The 16,732-nt window shown below is 38.0% G+C and overlaps 1 protein-coding gene across 4 annotated transcripts in view; it reads right to left on the bottom strand.

Moving 5' to 3' along the window:
* Window positions 1–10: 10 nt before the first annotated feature.
* The window catches only part of JAKMIP1 (janus kinase and microtubule interacting protein 1), a 145,117-nt gene continuing 128,395 nt past the window's right edge, over window positions 11–16,732 (bottom strand). For 3 of the 4 annotated variants that reach the window (XM_077782753.1, XM_077782752.1, XM_077782754.1), the window contains 3 exons: window positions 6,600–6,665; window positions 3,838–3,882; window positions 11–1,456 (listed from right to left, as the gene is read on the bottom strand). In XM_077782753.1, the coding sequence (XP_077638879.1) occupies window positions 1,424–1,456; window positions 3,838–3,882; window positions 6,600–6,665 (144 nt within the window). In that variant the 3' untranslated portion in view covers window positions 11–1,423. Of the gene's footprint in view, window positions 1,457–3,837; window positions 3,914–6,599; window positions 6,666–16,732 lie in introns of all 4 variants that reach the window. The other variant, XM_077782755.1, reaches the window with a different exon arrangement.

The raw sequence follows: 16,732 nt of genomic DNA, 5'->3' as shown, positions 1-16,732 counted from the left end.
GGTACTGATAATTATCTGAGAAAACAGGCTGCTTCTGAGGCTGATTCCAGCACCTTCAACAGCTTCCTCTGTCCTTCCTTAGTTCATTGCCTTATGTTGTTTTTGTTAATCATAATTGCTACTTCATGTGATATATTATAGTAACCAGCTACTTCATGTTGGAGTTCAGTGTGTCCATGGGAGCAGGCTTGTTTCTCTGTGGCTTTCTACACAAATATGATTTTCAAGAAAATGTGAGGGAGGAGAAAGTTATCTTCTAACATTGTGCTCTTAACGTTTTCATCTTGCCTCGACATTTCAGAAATAATTAAAATTATCTATTTCTTCATATTGCCTTTCCAGTTCTTAAGTATTGATTTGCTTTTCCCTCTTTGAAACAGTAATATTTTTTTTTCATTTTCTAACGATTCTCTTAAAAAGGTCTTTGCAACTTCCATTTTCTCAGTGTGTGCTTCACCCCAAATTTTTCTTGTAGTCCAGGTGGTCAATGACTGTTTATCTACCTCTGCTGGTTGAGGTTGTGCCATTTTTACTAATGAAGATGTTTTTTTATTTCACCTGAGAGGATGCCATATTTCCAAATATTCATGTTCAACTATTTCTCTGCTTATCATGTTTATCTACATGCCCATTTCTCCAAGTCCTTCTTTCTTCTCGAAGAGATAACTGAGCACAGCACATCATTCATTCTCTTTCCCTGAGCTCTCAGGCTACCACGGAATCTGTCCGTTTCCCAATGCTGTCTTTACATGACATTGCCTTACTTTTCAAGAAACATTCAAAGAATCATATTTCCCACACAGTTCTCACCCACTTTAAAGTTTTCATGCTTCAATCTACCACCTTGCCTTTCTCCAAAACCCTTCCTTTCTGCACCTGAGGATTTCCAGTTTAGGAATTTAATATGAATTTGACCACTGCAGGGTTGTAAATCTTCTTTTTTGTTTCCAACTTTGAACAGTTTGCTTCCTTTCAGCTATTTACTATAGACAACTTAATGTCAAACACTTAGCTTTTTTAATATAGATATTAAAAAGGAGATCCTGTGTTTCTGGGGTTCCTTGGGAAATGCAAACCACATTTGTTGAAAGCATGCAGTATGGAGACAAAAATCTCAGTACTGTAAGAAAACATTTGGTAGATAATAGTTCACATAGCAGCCAGTAATTGCACTTGTATTTTTTCTGCTGTTTGGTTGGTGGGAGAGTGTAAGTTCTGTTTAAATTTTTTTTCAGTGTTTATGATGTGCTGGTCCTTATTTGATTGTGAAATAATTCCAGCTTGAAGCTACATCTTTAAAAAAAGTCTCTAATTTTAAGTTCAAATACTTTGCAGCTTCAAGGATTATGCACACTGCTTTATGAAAAAAATGCACCAATTTAAAACTGCTTAATAAATATTTTCTGTATTTTTGCATGTGGACTCAGCTTTTCACTCCATAGGTTCTTTTAATAGCCTGTAAACAAAACGAAACCAAGACAGAAAACAAAAACAACAAAGAAAAGAAGAGATCTGCTGAGCTTTAGATAAAAAACATTACTTTAGAAATACATGTTGGTATCAAACCCTAAATTCACAGGCAGCACAATACCTTTCTGAATGTTTTATATTACCTTCAGAATAACTAGAATCAAAATTACTATCAGTAAATCACCTGGTTTGCCTTGAAATACTTAACAGTGTTGAAAAGCCAGCTATAATTAAGTATCTTAAAATTAGCTTTTCTGTGTTAGATTAATCAGAGACAGATTCACCTCTGGCAATATGAATTAAAGAACATTGCCCTTCACACCAGCACCACAATGTGATGTGCACTCCTAGAAATGTCAAAAGCTGAGTAGTTATGTGGCTACACAGTCATTACCCCTGTGTTATCTCCTCAAAAGGCTTGTCACCAAGCTTGAATTTAATTACTTAACTACTTACTGTTAACAGGAAGAGTAGCACATTATATCAGCACAATGCATTTTTTGAAGACTACTAACATTTGCAATTTCTTTTGCATTTTTTTTCTCTTTTAATCCAAGAGGAACATAGAATACTATCAGGTAATATCTTCAGGGAAATCTATAGATCCCTTGAATGCATAGTATGTCAAAATATTATAAATGGAATTTTAAAAATGCTGGTGATTTCACTGTTTATTGAATGTTTATAAAGTATCTCTAGACTTGGCCAGTATATTTTTCAACATATTTAAAAACAAATATATTCATCCAGATGTTAGCACTTCTAACTGGGACTGGTATAAAACACCTGGAGGAAACTCCAAAGACAATAGTTTGGTGACTCTTTTAACATTAGTCTTTCAAACATCTGCCTTATCTGATCTCTTCCAAAAATTCACTTCAAAATGTAGAAAGGTGAATAGTTTACTACAAGGCTTCACCTTTCTTCAAACACCTTTCTATAAGCATATGCTCAAATTTTTATAAAAGAAACAAAAATTTCAGAAAATAATGAAAAAGTTTGTTCAATTTCAACTACTTTTCAACTTCTAACAATCAGAAGAAAGCTCCTGCAATTTTAAGAAAAAAATAATACCTAAGAATTAAATTCTACCCATCTGCAACTGTTACCATGTTATTTAAAAATAAAAAGCATATGCAGCAGTGCTTGTAATGAGACCCCAGAACAAGTTCCAAAGAGCATCAACAGAAAGATGATAACTGAACATATTTGACCAGAATAAACCCTAGAAAGTGCCCATAATAACACAGGTCTGAATTCTCAAAAGTATTTGAGATCTGGGCAGTAGAAAATACTGTTTCATGCTAAAAATGTTTCATGCTCATAATAAGGGCTTGGAGTAGCTATTGTCATTATTCTTTTTCATCATACAGTACTGATAGCAGTTTCAAAGATGTTGACTGAACTCCCACTATAAGAAGATTCCTTGAAGATAATTCACATCAGATTACAAAGAAGAAAAAACTTATAAATTTTGTAAAGGTAAAAAGCATTGTGTATTATTGGGTTAAAACCAAACAAAAATTCAACAGTAACAATACAAATCCTGTATAATATTCAGTAGCTTTAAAGCATAGTTTAATCCTCAAACAGTGAGGCTGCTGAGTTAGCATCCTTCCTGAAAGGCAGTGTGGAACTTGCATTGCTCCAGGGACTGATTTTCTAAATTGCATTTCCCTCTTGTTGTCTGTGAAAGGAAAGCAGTGGCACTGTGGCTCCTGCCACAGCTGAAGAAATTCACTGCCTTTAGCACTGAGCTGAAAGGGTCAGGACGCTGTGAAAGGACAGTGAGTGATGGAAATGCCTCAAGGAGAGGCACAGAGGTTTTTTATCCTCACCCTTTCCATGTTGTGTCATTGACATTGCAACCTTCAAATCGCCTCATAAAAGGGAAAATTTTTTATTATTTCCTGAGTTATTTCATGGCCTCAAGGATCTGGAGGAAGTGAAATCAACTCTTTATTTTGCTTGGGTGGTTATGCTCACAAGGCTTCTTAGAAAGCAAAACTTAAGCCAACTGATTCTTTGCCTCCTCTCCATCCAGCATGACAGAAGGCAGGAACCTCCAACAATAACTGGACTTTCAGACAAAATGTACCTGCTCTGCAAGAATGGAAAGCACTCACTGCAGTTATGGCAGTCAATATCTTTGACTACAAAATCATTTCTCATTGAAAACCCAATCGCTTCCTGCAGAAATCTAGGAAGGAAAGTATCCAAGTTGGATTTATAGATGTCTCTTCCTCTCTGTGCAGGTAAAACCAGTATGCCCTTCCTCATGGTGTCAGGGTCTTACAAACAATCCCCAAAACAAGGCAAAATCTAGGAGTCAAAAACTGAGCACAAAGAAATATAAAGAATACTAACCACACGTCTCGGCTCAGTTGTGTCATCAAGGCCACAGAATGAATGCTAGTGAAAAAAACAAAAAAAGGAACAAAAACTATAACATAAGATCAAAAGAAAATGAGGAAAAAAGAAAAGAAAGAAGATGTAAGATATGTCATATGAAATCCAGTGACATTACAGCAGTTAGTCTTACATCATTAATAATTGAGTTGATCTGAAAGAAAGACACAGTATACCAATCTTATTCTAAAAAGCAGTAAAAGATATTTGAGAGGAGTTTTACAATGCCAAAATTTGTGGATTCATATATATTAGGCCTGTGAGTTCTGTGATTTACTTAAAGAAGTACTTATAATTACACACACTAAAGCTTTCCTGAATCAAGGCCTACCAAGCCAAGGGCACAACCTAAATGCAACTGAAATAGCAGAGAATCAGCTGTAAGAAGAGCACAGCATGTTTAAGCAGCATTTGTTCCTAATATATCAACTCACATATTAAAACTGAGATTTTATATCATTCTTCTGTGTAGCCTCTAGAAACAGGACAGTTTGCCCAAGAATCTATAGGGCAGAAATACTGTAATATTTATGTTCTTATTTGATAGAATTTTACACAAAGCTTAAAAATTGAATCCAGTCCTAAAGGAAAATGAAAAGTCATACTCATGACACAGTAACTCTAAGTGGTGCACTGCCCTTAGCTACCACCAGCAACAGGCTCAGCTACAAATGCTGCTGTTCCTTCAAAAGCATAAGATTCCTCTCCACATGAAATTATTGCACTCAGGATCACGTAGGTGTCAATCTGCACCCTTTAACACATTAAACCTTTAGAAGAACAATGAGGTTAAATTATTATTATATCATTCATTGCTTCCCTAACAACACAATCTTCCTTTGGGCCATCAGAATAGGATTTAATCCCAGGTCAAAAAAAAAATTCAAATGTAATTGGGATAGAAGGAAGCCCTCCACCCATCCAGAAGCTGAAGGTCAATAGGAAGGGATGAAGCTTTTTTGAGGTCTCTTGCTAATTAACATTAAAGCAAAGAGGATGTTAATCATTTTAACTCATTACCAGCTTTCTGCTAAGCTTGTGATTAGGCTCTTTCTTTTCCAGTGCTTTTCCACATCCATCCGGCTGATGAACCAGCAGAGATAACGCTATTTTCCATTTCCAAAATTATCAGTCTGTGTTGTCTGGCTATACCTGCTCTGTAAACTGTAATGGAAATGCCTTAAAGGCTTACATTTTGGCAATAGCAACATCTAGAGATGTTTATTTTTTTAGAATAGGTGGATAAACAGTAATATTTGAAATAATTATTATGTAAAAATATTGTCTATCCCTCAACATTTCTCTGCTTTGAGGAGTTAAGTGTGCATGCTAGACATCACTGGCTGCTAGGTAGGAGCAGCTTCAGGTATATATATAGTCTGGGGCAGAAGAGGGCAAAGGCAGCAAAAGAGCCCTTTTCAGGGTGAAAAGAGCCTTTTTAGGGTGAGTAGTGCCTGTGTTCTTCTGCCAGTGCCAACATGGAGCACTGCCCTCCCAAGGGATGCAGACAGACCAGCCCCAGCCACGCCTCTGCAGGGTGAGTAAAGTGATAATCAGCAACAGCAGCAACAGCCCAGCTTCTGCAGGCTCCTCTCCTGCTCCTCCACAAACCCAGACGGGTATCACGCTCTGAAAAGTGCAGGACAAGGTACAGCAGAGGGGAGACAACTACTGTGGGAGCAGAAGGGGCCAAGGAAGATTCTGAGGGAATTGGAATTGTTGCTGGAAGTGCAGCTGGGAGGACTGCCACATCCTGAAAGCAGATTCAGGGATGCTGAGATAAGAGAAGGGTGAGAAGAAATTTTCCGCACCCAGTGAGCTGCTCCCTGAATCCTCCCTCTGTTCTGCCAACCCCACTGACCCCTTTCAACTCCCTCCAGAGTCCTAAAAAAGCCTTCCTTTTACCCTTTTACCCATTCTCATCGTAAGAGAAAGAAACAATGACTGAGAACTCCACTAACATCTCCATTCAGCCCAGCAGTAGGTTTATGTAGGATTACATGCCCATAAATGCTGAAGAAAATGAACCTGGGACGTGACTCTTGTTGGCATCTAGGCACTGGTTCAGCAAAGGTGCCATGACTAAAACACTCTGCCTAGAGAAAGGCCCACTGTCAGTCCATGCTCTGCAGAGCAGCCTGAATTCCACAGACCTGGGAAAAACCTGAGCCCACAGTCCATGAGCCTTGTGACATCCCTTGCTTGGGAACCACAGTGACACAAATTAGCTCTCTGAAGCCTTGATCAGAGCTTCTTCTTAAAATCAAATCCATTATATTAACTTTTTCTATATTAAATCAAGAAATACTCCTTAATTGTAGTGTTTTGCAGGCACTTCCCTAATTTTATTTTTCTGTACTTGAAAGTTTTGCAAAGCTATGCTATCCAAAGAATAGGGCTGAGCTAACCAATTTTTTCAGAGTCAAATCTTTTCTCTTTTTTGATCTAAACCACAGCAAATCCTCCTTCTAGTAGTCTAGAGTCTCCCCAGACTCCTTGATTCCTTCCTGTAATTGACAGAAATCCTGTAGAGGAAATAATTTTGAGCAGATTAGGGACAGAGCTGCATTTCATGCTGCAATGACTCAAACTCGAATTTTATCTTGTCTTAAAATAGATTTTGTGATATTAGGTTAAGTACTATTAACATCAGTGCAACAGAGAAAAACAATTTTCTATGGAAAAATAAATCCATTGGTACTGCCCAGACATAAATTTACCTTTTCCTCAATTTCTTTGAGTTGCCTCTTTTGAAGTTCTATTTTATCTTCTAGATCTCGAATTCGCTGGAACAGAAAAAGCAAAATAAACATTATTATATCTAAGTTGAAAAGCATACGAATCAAAAAGATAAGAAATAGATTGAAAATAAAGAGAACAAATGCCCATTATTAATGTAACACTTCCTTTACAGTTATATTAGGCATTTCCATGGCAAAATTTTCCACATTTCCATTAAACCATGGCAATTCAAACAAGCTGCATGTTCAGAATGTCACATTTACTACCAGGAAGTCTACTCATCACCACTCATTAATCATAATTTTAACATATACACGCAAACAATTCCATTTTGCATCAAAATTCTTTCTCTGTGCAACTGCCAGTTTTTCTGCTTACCTAGACAGCCATCAGATTACACTATAACATTTCCTTTTAACCCTTAATTTTCCTTTCCTATAAAACATAACCATGCTTCTACCATAGTCAGGCTATACCAGAAAAAAGAGAACGCACAGATTTTCAGTTTATCACAAAGATACCATCCCGAGTCTCAGCTCTGTCCTATTATCAGACACCTCCCACCAGAGCCAGATGGAATGTTTCCTTCACTGTAGCTCCCATATTTTTAAGGATTTTTTCTTGTTCAGTTTCACAAAGTTTCTTCAAAAACATGACTGCTGCTGGGTCCACATATCTTCTTCTTTTCTGTATCACATAGCTCCTTTTTTCCTTTCAGTAAGTCACACTTTTTTTCTTATTTTTTATTTTTCTTTTGATATTGGGGGTCTTATACAATTTAGATGCATTTTATTATACTTCAGTACATTGTACTTGTTACAGATAAAGTAGGTTACATATAATTTTTTCTATAGGCAGAAACCTGAAATCTACTAACAGTCACTGGTGATCAAGAAACAATTTCAACAACAATGAGATTTTTTGGGGGATTAACTACCCAATCTCAGCCTGGCCTACAACAGCTAGGGGTGTTAACAGTTCCTGAAGTTGGAAAGACAAATCATCATCTCCTCTAACGTGGACAGCATAGGGGAGTAAAATTATTGCAGCTGCTGCTACCTCGCTTCCAAATTATTTTATGACTCTCAAATTGATGTGAACAATAGTACCTCTTTCAAAACAACATCCAGCCATTACTTACAAACCTGTGTGTATCAGCTGCTGCTGGTGGTTGTTTATCTGCATTCAGCTCTAAGACCTCAAACAGGGTAAATGCTCCACACTCATTATAGCCCAGGACAGCTGCAGCAAGGCAGCAGCTGATCCAGTGACCACACTGCTTTGGAGAAGCACAAAGTTTGGCCTCAAAATCAAAAATCTAACCTGGAACTATTCCAAAAATGAGGTACACACAACCCTGCAGTTCACTTTTCCTAGGGCATGCTCCTCCACACAAATACTGAAGACAAGCCATGAACAAAAAGCTTTATCATTGCTCCTGCTTCAAAATGGAAGATTTCGCTTAAAGCCTGTTTTGAATATTGTACATTCAGTGTAAGTCAATCAAAATCTACACTATAGATTTCCCCAGACAATACATAAATCAGCATGAACCAGATTACCCTCCTGTGACATAAGTGAATGCACCTTTGCTGACAATCACAAATGCCCCAAGCACAGCTGTATTAATTTCACTTTTCCTCTGTTCCATTTGAATTGATTTATAGTTCATCTGCACCCTGTTCAAGGCAAGCCTGTCTCTCAAGTGATCATCTTCACATACTGCATGTACCAGGAATGTTACAATCATTGTGAAAAACCATGGGATGAGAAGCAGGCAGTTGGAATCACCCCCAAGATCTCCAATCCATCAGGCTAGACTCCTGTTTCTCTCCCATTCATTACAGTTATGCTGATTCCTGCACTTAACCACATCCCAGATCTGAATGACAGACTTCAATTCTCTGGGGGTTGTCCTATGCTCTGAGATCAAATTTGACTATAGCGAGATACGTGGAGAGAAGTAATTTTTAAAAATATAATTTTCATCTTCAAGATTTATCATGTAAAGGTATTTTTCAATAACTCCTGAGACTCTGGTTTAGGAAAAAAATAAAAAAAAAGAAAATAAAAAAGCCACCAAACATCTATCTGGTGGCTTTCTCACCTTGGGGTTTAGAGCAAGTGTTCCTCTCTAAAAGAACAAGTTAATTAGGATAAGATGGCATTTTTAGGATTTGGGAATTATGTTAATCAAGTAAAAATTGAGACGTTATTACTCCCTCATGAATTTTTCATCTTTCCAAGATTACAGCTATTCAGCTATTTTCTCCAACTATTCAGAACAGTTCTAAAAAAAAGGCTGAGGCTTCCATTTTCCAATTCCCTCCCATAATAACTGTTAAATTTTGGGAGATGAAAGACAGAGAATAGTTTTAAGGTGCAGAGACATACACTTTCTTTAAAATCACTTAAAATACAAAGACAACCTACCAGCTGAAAGGGAATACAGAAAGGATTTAATTTCTTAGCAGTGAAAATCTACAAAAAAAACTCAAAACAACTAGACTGGTAACAGTAAGGCAGATTATGCTGGTTTTGGCTGGGGTATAGTTAACTTTCTTCACAGTGGCAGGTGTGGGGCTGTGTTTTGAATACAGGGTTGATAACACAGAGATGTTTTTGTTATTGCTGAGCAGGGCTTACACAGAGCCAAGGTCTTCTCTGCTTTTCATACTCCCATTTCCATACTCTGGCAGGGAAGTTGGTGAATGGGAGGCTGGGAGGAGACACAGCCAGGACAGTTGACCCAAACTGACAAATGGAATAATCCAAATCATGTGACATTATTCTCAGTATGTACATGGGAGGAAGAAGGTGGAAAGAGGGGAACATTTGGAATGGTGGTGTTTGTCTTCCCAGTCCCTGATACATGTGATGGGCCCTGCTCTCCTGGAGATGGATGAACGCCCATGGGAAGTGGTGAATTAATGTCTTCTCTTTTTTGGCTTATCTTCGCAGCTTTTGCTTTCCCTATCAAACTGTCCTTAACTCATGAGTTTTTTAGTTTACTCTTCTAATTCTTTCCTGGTCCTGCTGGGGAGGGAGAGAGGGAGTGAATAGCTGTGTGGGGCTGCCACAGGGGGTGAAACCACAGGAGCTCTGTTTAGTGCCCAGTGTGGGGCTGAGGGGTTTGGGATAACAACAAATTTGACTGGGATGTGCTAGGTTGAACTTACAGCTCTTAGTGCTGTTGAGCCAGGGATCAGCAGGCTCCTGTTTGTGCCGTGGGGCTTGATTACCTGATCGTGGATTAGAATCTCCTGCTCAGTAGTGGCCACCTCTTGCTTTCCCTGCTTGCTGCAGTGCTGTGCTGCTTCTCACCTCACTGAATTGTGCCTGGGCACGTTCTGGTAAGAGCCATGGAGCAGGGCCTGGGCTGGCAGGTGGCCAGGGCACTGCTGCTGCCCTGCACAGGACACAGCCAGCAGGGCAGGGACTCGTGTATAAATGTGCGCTCAGAGCTGCTCCAGACGTGCTGCTGGAGGCAGGTGATTGCTTAAACAGCTTCTATTCCTCTCATAGCAGTGGAAATCACAGTGACAGAATACATTTGCTGTCAGTGAGTAAAATTTTGTAACTAACCTCTTTGCTGCAGAAATTAAAGAGTCTGAATCTAGACAGGGCAAAATTTGGTTTAAAACATGACCTTGGCTGGAATTGTTCATCAGGTATCAAAGCTTGGGGCTGTTTGCTCCTAGCTGTTTACTTGCTTCCCTCTGGAGGATTATCCAGGAGGATGAAGTGGGTGTAGCTATCCCCATGAATATCCTCTGATTGCTCAGGGACAGCACTGGAAGATAATCAGCATAGTTCAGCTATTTATATATCCTGAAAAATATTATTTAATCACTTATTTCAATTTAACTGTAGAGAAAGCATTAAAAATATATACATGCATATGCAATATATTGGCTGGAAAAACCCCAACAGATTAACCCTTGCATAGAGTATTTAACACATAAAAATAGTAATTTTCCCTTATTGTATGCATTTACTGCATTATCTTGATCATAAAGATGACAATTTCCAAAATTTTAAAAGATACATGTAAGATAAATAATCATAGCTGTAACAGAAAAGTATATTCTAGAAGTAGCAAGATATGTTCATCAGTCAAAGGCTATATTTAATTACTGAGGAGGAAATTACACAAAAGTTAGAGATACCAATTAAGACCAAGGCATGACTGTTTGAGATTCAGTATAACCCTTTAAATCTTTACCTACTACTCTTTTCATTTGCAAGAATTACCAATCAAGAAGCTGTGGACTTGCTCTCATATTTCAACACCTGATTAAATTATTTCAGTATATTCTTATTTGTTTATGTCTGTAGAAGTGTGACTGTGACAACAAATCATGCAGAACTATTTCATTGTTATAATGAAAGTCCACATGCTTTTATGTTTCAGGGTATAAACTGATGATCACTAAGTTGAGCTTTTCCTGATATATAGTATGGTGGTGTAACAACTGTGCTATAAAAGATGCATTCAGCTCTACCCATGCTTGGTAGTTCCTGCGTTGCAGGAACTTTGCAAATACAGTATATTTTCAACAGCACAAAAAAGTGTGAAGAAGCAACAAAATCAACTCTATTTTGCTCTCAGAACTTTAATGAGGCTGTTCTTCTCTTTATTTTCTTTTTTTTACAAAGACAGGGATAGGAAATATTGATAGGCAACCTGAATCCAGGAGAGTGTTTGTGTTTCCTTTGGAGTCCCTAGCTTGGTCACAGTCAGAGTGAGGGTTAGGGACAATGCAGAGCAGTGCTCTGCTGGGTTCTAGCAAGTCCTGTGTTCTGCAGTTAACAGCTGCCCCTCAGTCACAGGAATGCACCTTTTTGGGACTGGCAGGATTCATGAGATTAACCCTGTGTAGTCAAATCACGGGGCCATACAATGGATTTATTGTAGGCAAACAAAGAGCCATGGTCAGGCAAGAACAGGGCAATGGGAGTGCAACCATGAAGAGAGGAGACTGAACATAAGGCACATCTCCTAACACTGTCCACCTTGCCTGCATTCAAAACCAACGTGCCAAAATAATGAATACTTTTTTCCCATTGATTTTATTGCAATAGCAAATGAAATCTCATCACTAAAGTTCTGGATAATAGATGGTGCCTTTGCAAATACTCCCTGCATGGAGCTTCCCTGAGTTTCGAAAAAGGGTTGGACCTGCCCCCATTTCAGCATGGCAGGCACCTACTCGAAAAAGAAATCATTTTTCCAATAGCAGTAAGTTTGCTGCCAGTTCTGAGTAAGTGCTCCCAGGCAGCCACGGTGCAGCCAGGGCTGAGCTTTCCCTGTGCAGAGCTATCAGCAGATGGCTCTGCTGGCCAGGCTATGCTCCACAGCAGCTGCTGCTCTGCCAGGAGTGGGGCTCAGTCACAGATCCACTCCACTGCCAGACAGCCACAAAAACAAAGACACTCAAGATGCCTTACCTATTACTTAACTGTGATTTGAACAGACTTTTAAGTTTCATTATAAAACTTCTCTCCATAGTTGTTACACATGCAGCACATATGCAAAAGTAGGCGGCGCAGATGTAACAGCCTAAAAATGCCAACAATTAGGTAAGAGAGAGCACATCCAGAAGGGTCAGGCAGCTAAAAGACACACTTCCTTTGGAATTCTGTAATGCCAAGACAGGCAAAGACTGCCCATAATGTGGCAGGCACTACATATGACATTGTTACTAAAAAAAGTCACAAAAGGGATGTTTACCACCAGTCAACCACAGTTATATAAATTATATGTTCACTGACTGCAGACCTCTCCAGTTTAATTCCTGGAGAGATCCCAAACACAAAGGATTGTCCAGCTGCCCCAAAAGCAAGAAATTTGCTTGCTTTTTTTTTTTTTTTTTTTTTTTTTTTTTTTTTTTTTTTCAGGAGAAGATTCCTCATAAATGCTCATAACTCTCCATTTCCTTTCATCTCATGATGGAAACTTCATTTTTCTGGGAAACAGGATCCACTTCTTGAAGTCCAGTGACTCACTGAAGCAATTGTCTTTGGTAAACTTGGATGACAAGTGCCTTCCAGTACTGTCAGGGAAATTAAGATAAGTCAGGTCTTCCTTTCTCCAGTACCAAAGGACCACCAAGAGCCACCAAACTGGGACTACAGATTCCTACTCCCAGCAGGTCTGACCTTCCTACAGAGTGGGAGTGTCTAAGTTTGGCAGAAGCGTTGCTTTATAGGCAGTGTGGTACCTGAACTGGCCTTGGTGGGACCAATTCACATATCCCTGCACATACAGCTCAATTCTCCTGATAGCTGGAAAATTCCCAGCACCCTTGTTGCACCCCTGAACCAGGGAGTAATGACAATAATCAATCTGCATCCAAATTCAGCAGGAGGCTAGATAACCCTGGATTCAGATTGATTATTTTCATTACTCCCTTGCACAAGGTTGCAACAAAAAGGGTAAAACAGTATTTAAAATTGAATTGAAGACAAAGAGTTAAATGAAACCATATTAGTACACTTCTAGTAAAGAACTAGCCAGGTACTGACTTAAAAAGGCAAATTTTGTCATTTGTAGAATGCTTTGGTTCCTGCAGCTGTACTGCAACCCCAAGGTTGGATGCCACATCTCTGGGAAGTCTGAGGAATCAAAGTTTAGGCAAAATGCAAGCATCATGATGGTGCATGTGTGCCTGGAAATACTACTCTACTTTCACTAATAGAGACATTTCAGTAACACAGGCTTAGAAGACACAGCTTGTGGTTTAGCCAAAATGACAATATTGCTCCATTTAAAAATAAGGTTAATGGCATTCCCACACAGAACACATGAAGTCTGAGTGCCCAGCATGTTTCAATAGCAATCCATCTACATTAAGTACCATTCCCATTAATATTGCTCCCTTTGTAAAGGAGTGCTGAAATAAATGGAAATCCTTAGTCTGAGTTCAGTGAGCCCTGGATTGCAGTCTCAGAGCTATAATTTTTACACTGGAGGCAACATTTCAGCACAGTAATGATTTCTCATAAATTTAGACATGGGAGAAACCTCAGTAATACAAAGAAAGAAAATTGATCTGAGCTGTACAGAAGTGCCCTACTGCACTTAAATGCCAGGTCCAGATTTCCTCCCCTAAGCAGCCAAAATGTGTGCACTTCCTCATTTGATTGAACTTGTTTTTCAAGCTATCTCAGGTTCTGATGAGAAATTGACTGTGCCACTCTACAATTACACGGTGCCTTTCACAGATTCTGGTTTTTTTTTTTTTTTTTTTTGTTTTGTTTTGTTTTTTTTTTTTTTTTTTTTTTTTTTTAACTTGATGTCCCAGCTGCCTTTTTAGACTGCATTTTCTGCATTTTCTCTCCACTGGGCAGTCATGCAGGCTACATGGACTTCTTCATCCAAGCCTTTTGTCCTCTTCAGTTTACTCACAGGGCTAGTCAGACATTCACAGTCCTGAACCAACACCTTAGATGCCTTCAAATCCTCAAGAAGCTTTGTGAAATGGAGAAAAATCTATCAGGAAAAGAACTTTTGTGACAAATTTTGTCTTTCAGATGATGAGAACTGATATTCTTGTTCCCTAAATAAGTAAAGAGTCCACCCATATGAATGTACTGTTTTACAGACAGCAACACCAAGAAGATCAATTAATCTAGCTGCAAAATATTCTCCTTGCCATGCTACTGCACTTGTGAAAATACAGGAATGTACTAATCAGGGGGGTTAGAAATCACTTTAACAGTTCCTGTGACACACTCTTATTGGATTTACATGCACCAGCAAATCCAAGAAAACAATTTGATAATTTTAGCACAAAGCAGACAAAGAAGGATTTGCTAAGCTGCTTAGAACCTCGCCCTGAAATGTTGGAAACGTTCAGGTTAATGTCCTTTCACAGGATGGGCACCACAGACAGACTACATCTGACACGTTTTGAATCTCTGAAGCCATCTTATGATCAAGAAGGTATCTCAATCTACAGGAAATATTTTATCAATCTGACAGAGGGAAGAATCAATAGCGTTTCATTAAATCATTATTTTAAGAAGAGTCTCCTCACTGTTCAGGTATGTAAGATCTTCAGCAGTGTGAATGGCACAACTGTATTACATGTATAAATTTAAACAAAGATGAGTATAAACTGACTTGCCTTTAGCTATTATTCAAATCACTAAAGTGATGGATAAACACATTCTTTTCTTGGGCTTTTTTGAAATCCAATGCATTTTAACAGCTGTTTAAAAGCATGTAGTGTTTTAACAATACAATTTGCATAGGCAATTGTCACATGCATTACTCAAGCTGTTGGATCTGCTGCTGGAAGGGGTGTATATTCAGAAATTCAAATGTTCCCTTTAATCCCATATTCCTAGAATGTGATTTTGCATAATGGTCATGAGGAACCAAAAATGCCACTGCAACAGCATTAGTGTAAGCTGGTTTTTTTGACATCTTATTTTACTTCATGAATGAAACCCAATGTAAATTTCAGCCAGTTGCATATGATAATAATTATTTTGGATGGACTGTACCTCTCTGATTCTCAATAATTATTTTGTTTGCACAGCAGGTACAAATTTCATTCTTTTCTCTGTTCTGCAGTCTAATTATAATCCAATTAATAGTTACTGATGTAGGACAATTGTTCTTTTTAATCTTTATTATGCCTCTGTAGTTTCTTTATTTGCTTTTCTGAGGAGAATGAACCTTTTAGCAGCTGCACTGATGCATTTCTCAGCATATATATTCAGTCACATTTGTAGCTGTAAACCAGTGAATTTTATAAATGCATTCAACCCCAAATAACTGTTATAATCTGATACAAAATACTATATGTATGTAGTATTCATTAGTAAACTTGATTAATCTTTTTTAACACTGAGAATCTTTTAATTTATGCAACACTATACATTGATATCTAACAGAAGAATGTCAACAGTCCTATTGCTTTTCATTAGGGAAACCAATAATTAAAGTCATATTAGATTTACATTTACACAAAATGGCTATGCTAAGTCTGTGTGAGCTCAGAAGACAAAACACATTCCACATGTTAAAAATGACTTTGTGACAGCCTAGACACATTATCAGGCAGGGAAAAAAAAAACCCAGAAGCATAATATAATAGTTATCATTAAATTATATTAGTTTACATTCAAATATTTAAATAACAAATTCCCATGTAGGTAATTATAATGATATATGTATGTATTGGGCATATGAAAATACACTTATCCTTAACTTCTGTAACAAACTTCAAATACTTTCTCTTTTTGCCTTGCCTTTCCTCAGCTCCCACGGCCCCTTCCTAAGAAACAGGGTGTTCAGGATTTCAGATGAGAGGATTTCAGCATTCAAATTTCAGATATGAGTTTTCTTGATACTAATATTTTTGCAAGGCATACAGTTGCTCTTACTTTGAGTAGACCCTCAGTCACACCTTGTTTAGGACAAAGAGGGCACACCTTTCAGATATATTTTTTTAGGTACAGTAGTTCTACTATCACCACTTATTCAGACAAGTAGCATCACTAAAGCAACAAGCAAAGCAGACACAGTTGAAGACTCTATTAAGAAAACATATACAGGGAAACACTGTAAGATGAACATATAGAAATTACTATAATTAACCCTGATCTGCCATGCATGTCAGCTGTGGGAAATTACAGAAAGTAATTTGTTGTGATATTGTCATTATAGCAGCAATAATGTGCTGAAAGACTCCATGCTCACTCCTGCATGACAAATCAATACCACAGGTCAACCATGATTAGCCTAGTCATGATGTGCTTGATGAATATTGATGACAGTTATACAGCTGTGGTATATCAGGTGCTTTTAAGAGCGATTCATGAATATAAAAAATCACATTATCAACAGTAATCTATAATATTTTAAACAACTACAGACCATCAATAGTAAGGGGAAAAAAAAAAGAAATATCAGTGATTACCCTATGTATATCTCTTCATATTGTATGCAAACAGCCAGCAGCTTAACCTTTGAGATTCAAAATAAAAACATTACATCATTAAATCTAGGTAGATTTAGAGGAAAAATTATCTGAGCGTCCCCTGTTATTATTATAACCATATATAGCCAAGGTTCACAGTAATACTTCTACCTAAT

Source organism: Lonchura striata, chromosome 4 (genome assembly GCF_046129695.1).
Source record: "Lonchura striata isolate bLonStr1 chromosome 4, bLonStr1.mat, whole genome shotgun sequence".
NCBI classification, from domain to species: domain Eukaryota; kingdom Metazoa; phylum Chordata; class Aves; order Passeriformes; family Estrildidae; genus Lonchura; species Lonchura striata.
The sequence above is the reverse complement of the archived record's forward strand: the minus strand, read 5'-3'. Positions and strand labels throughout refer to the sequence as shown.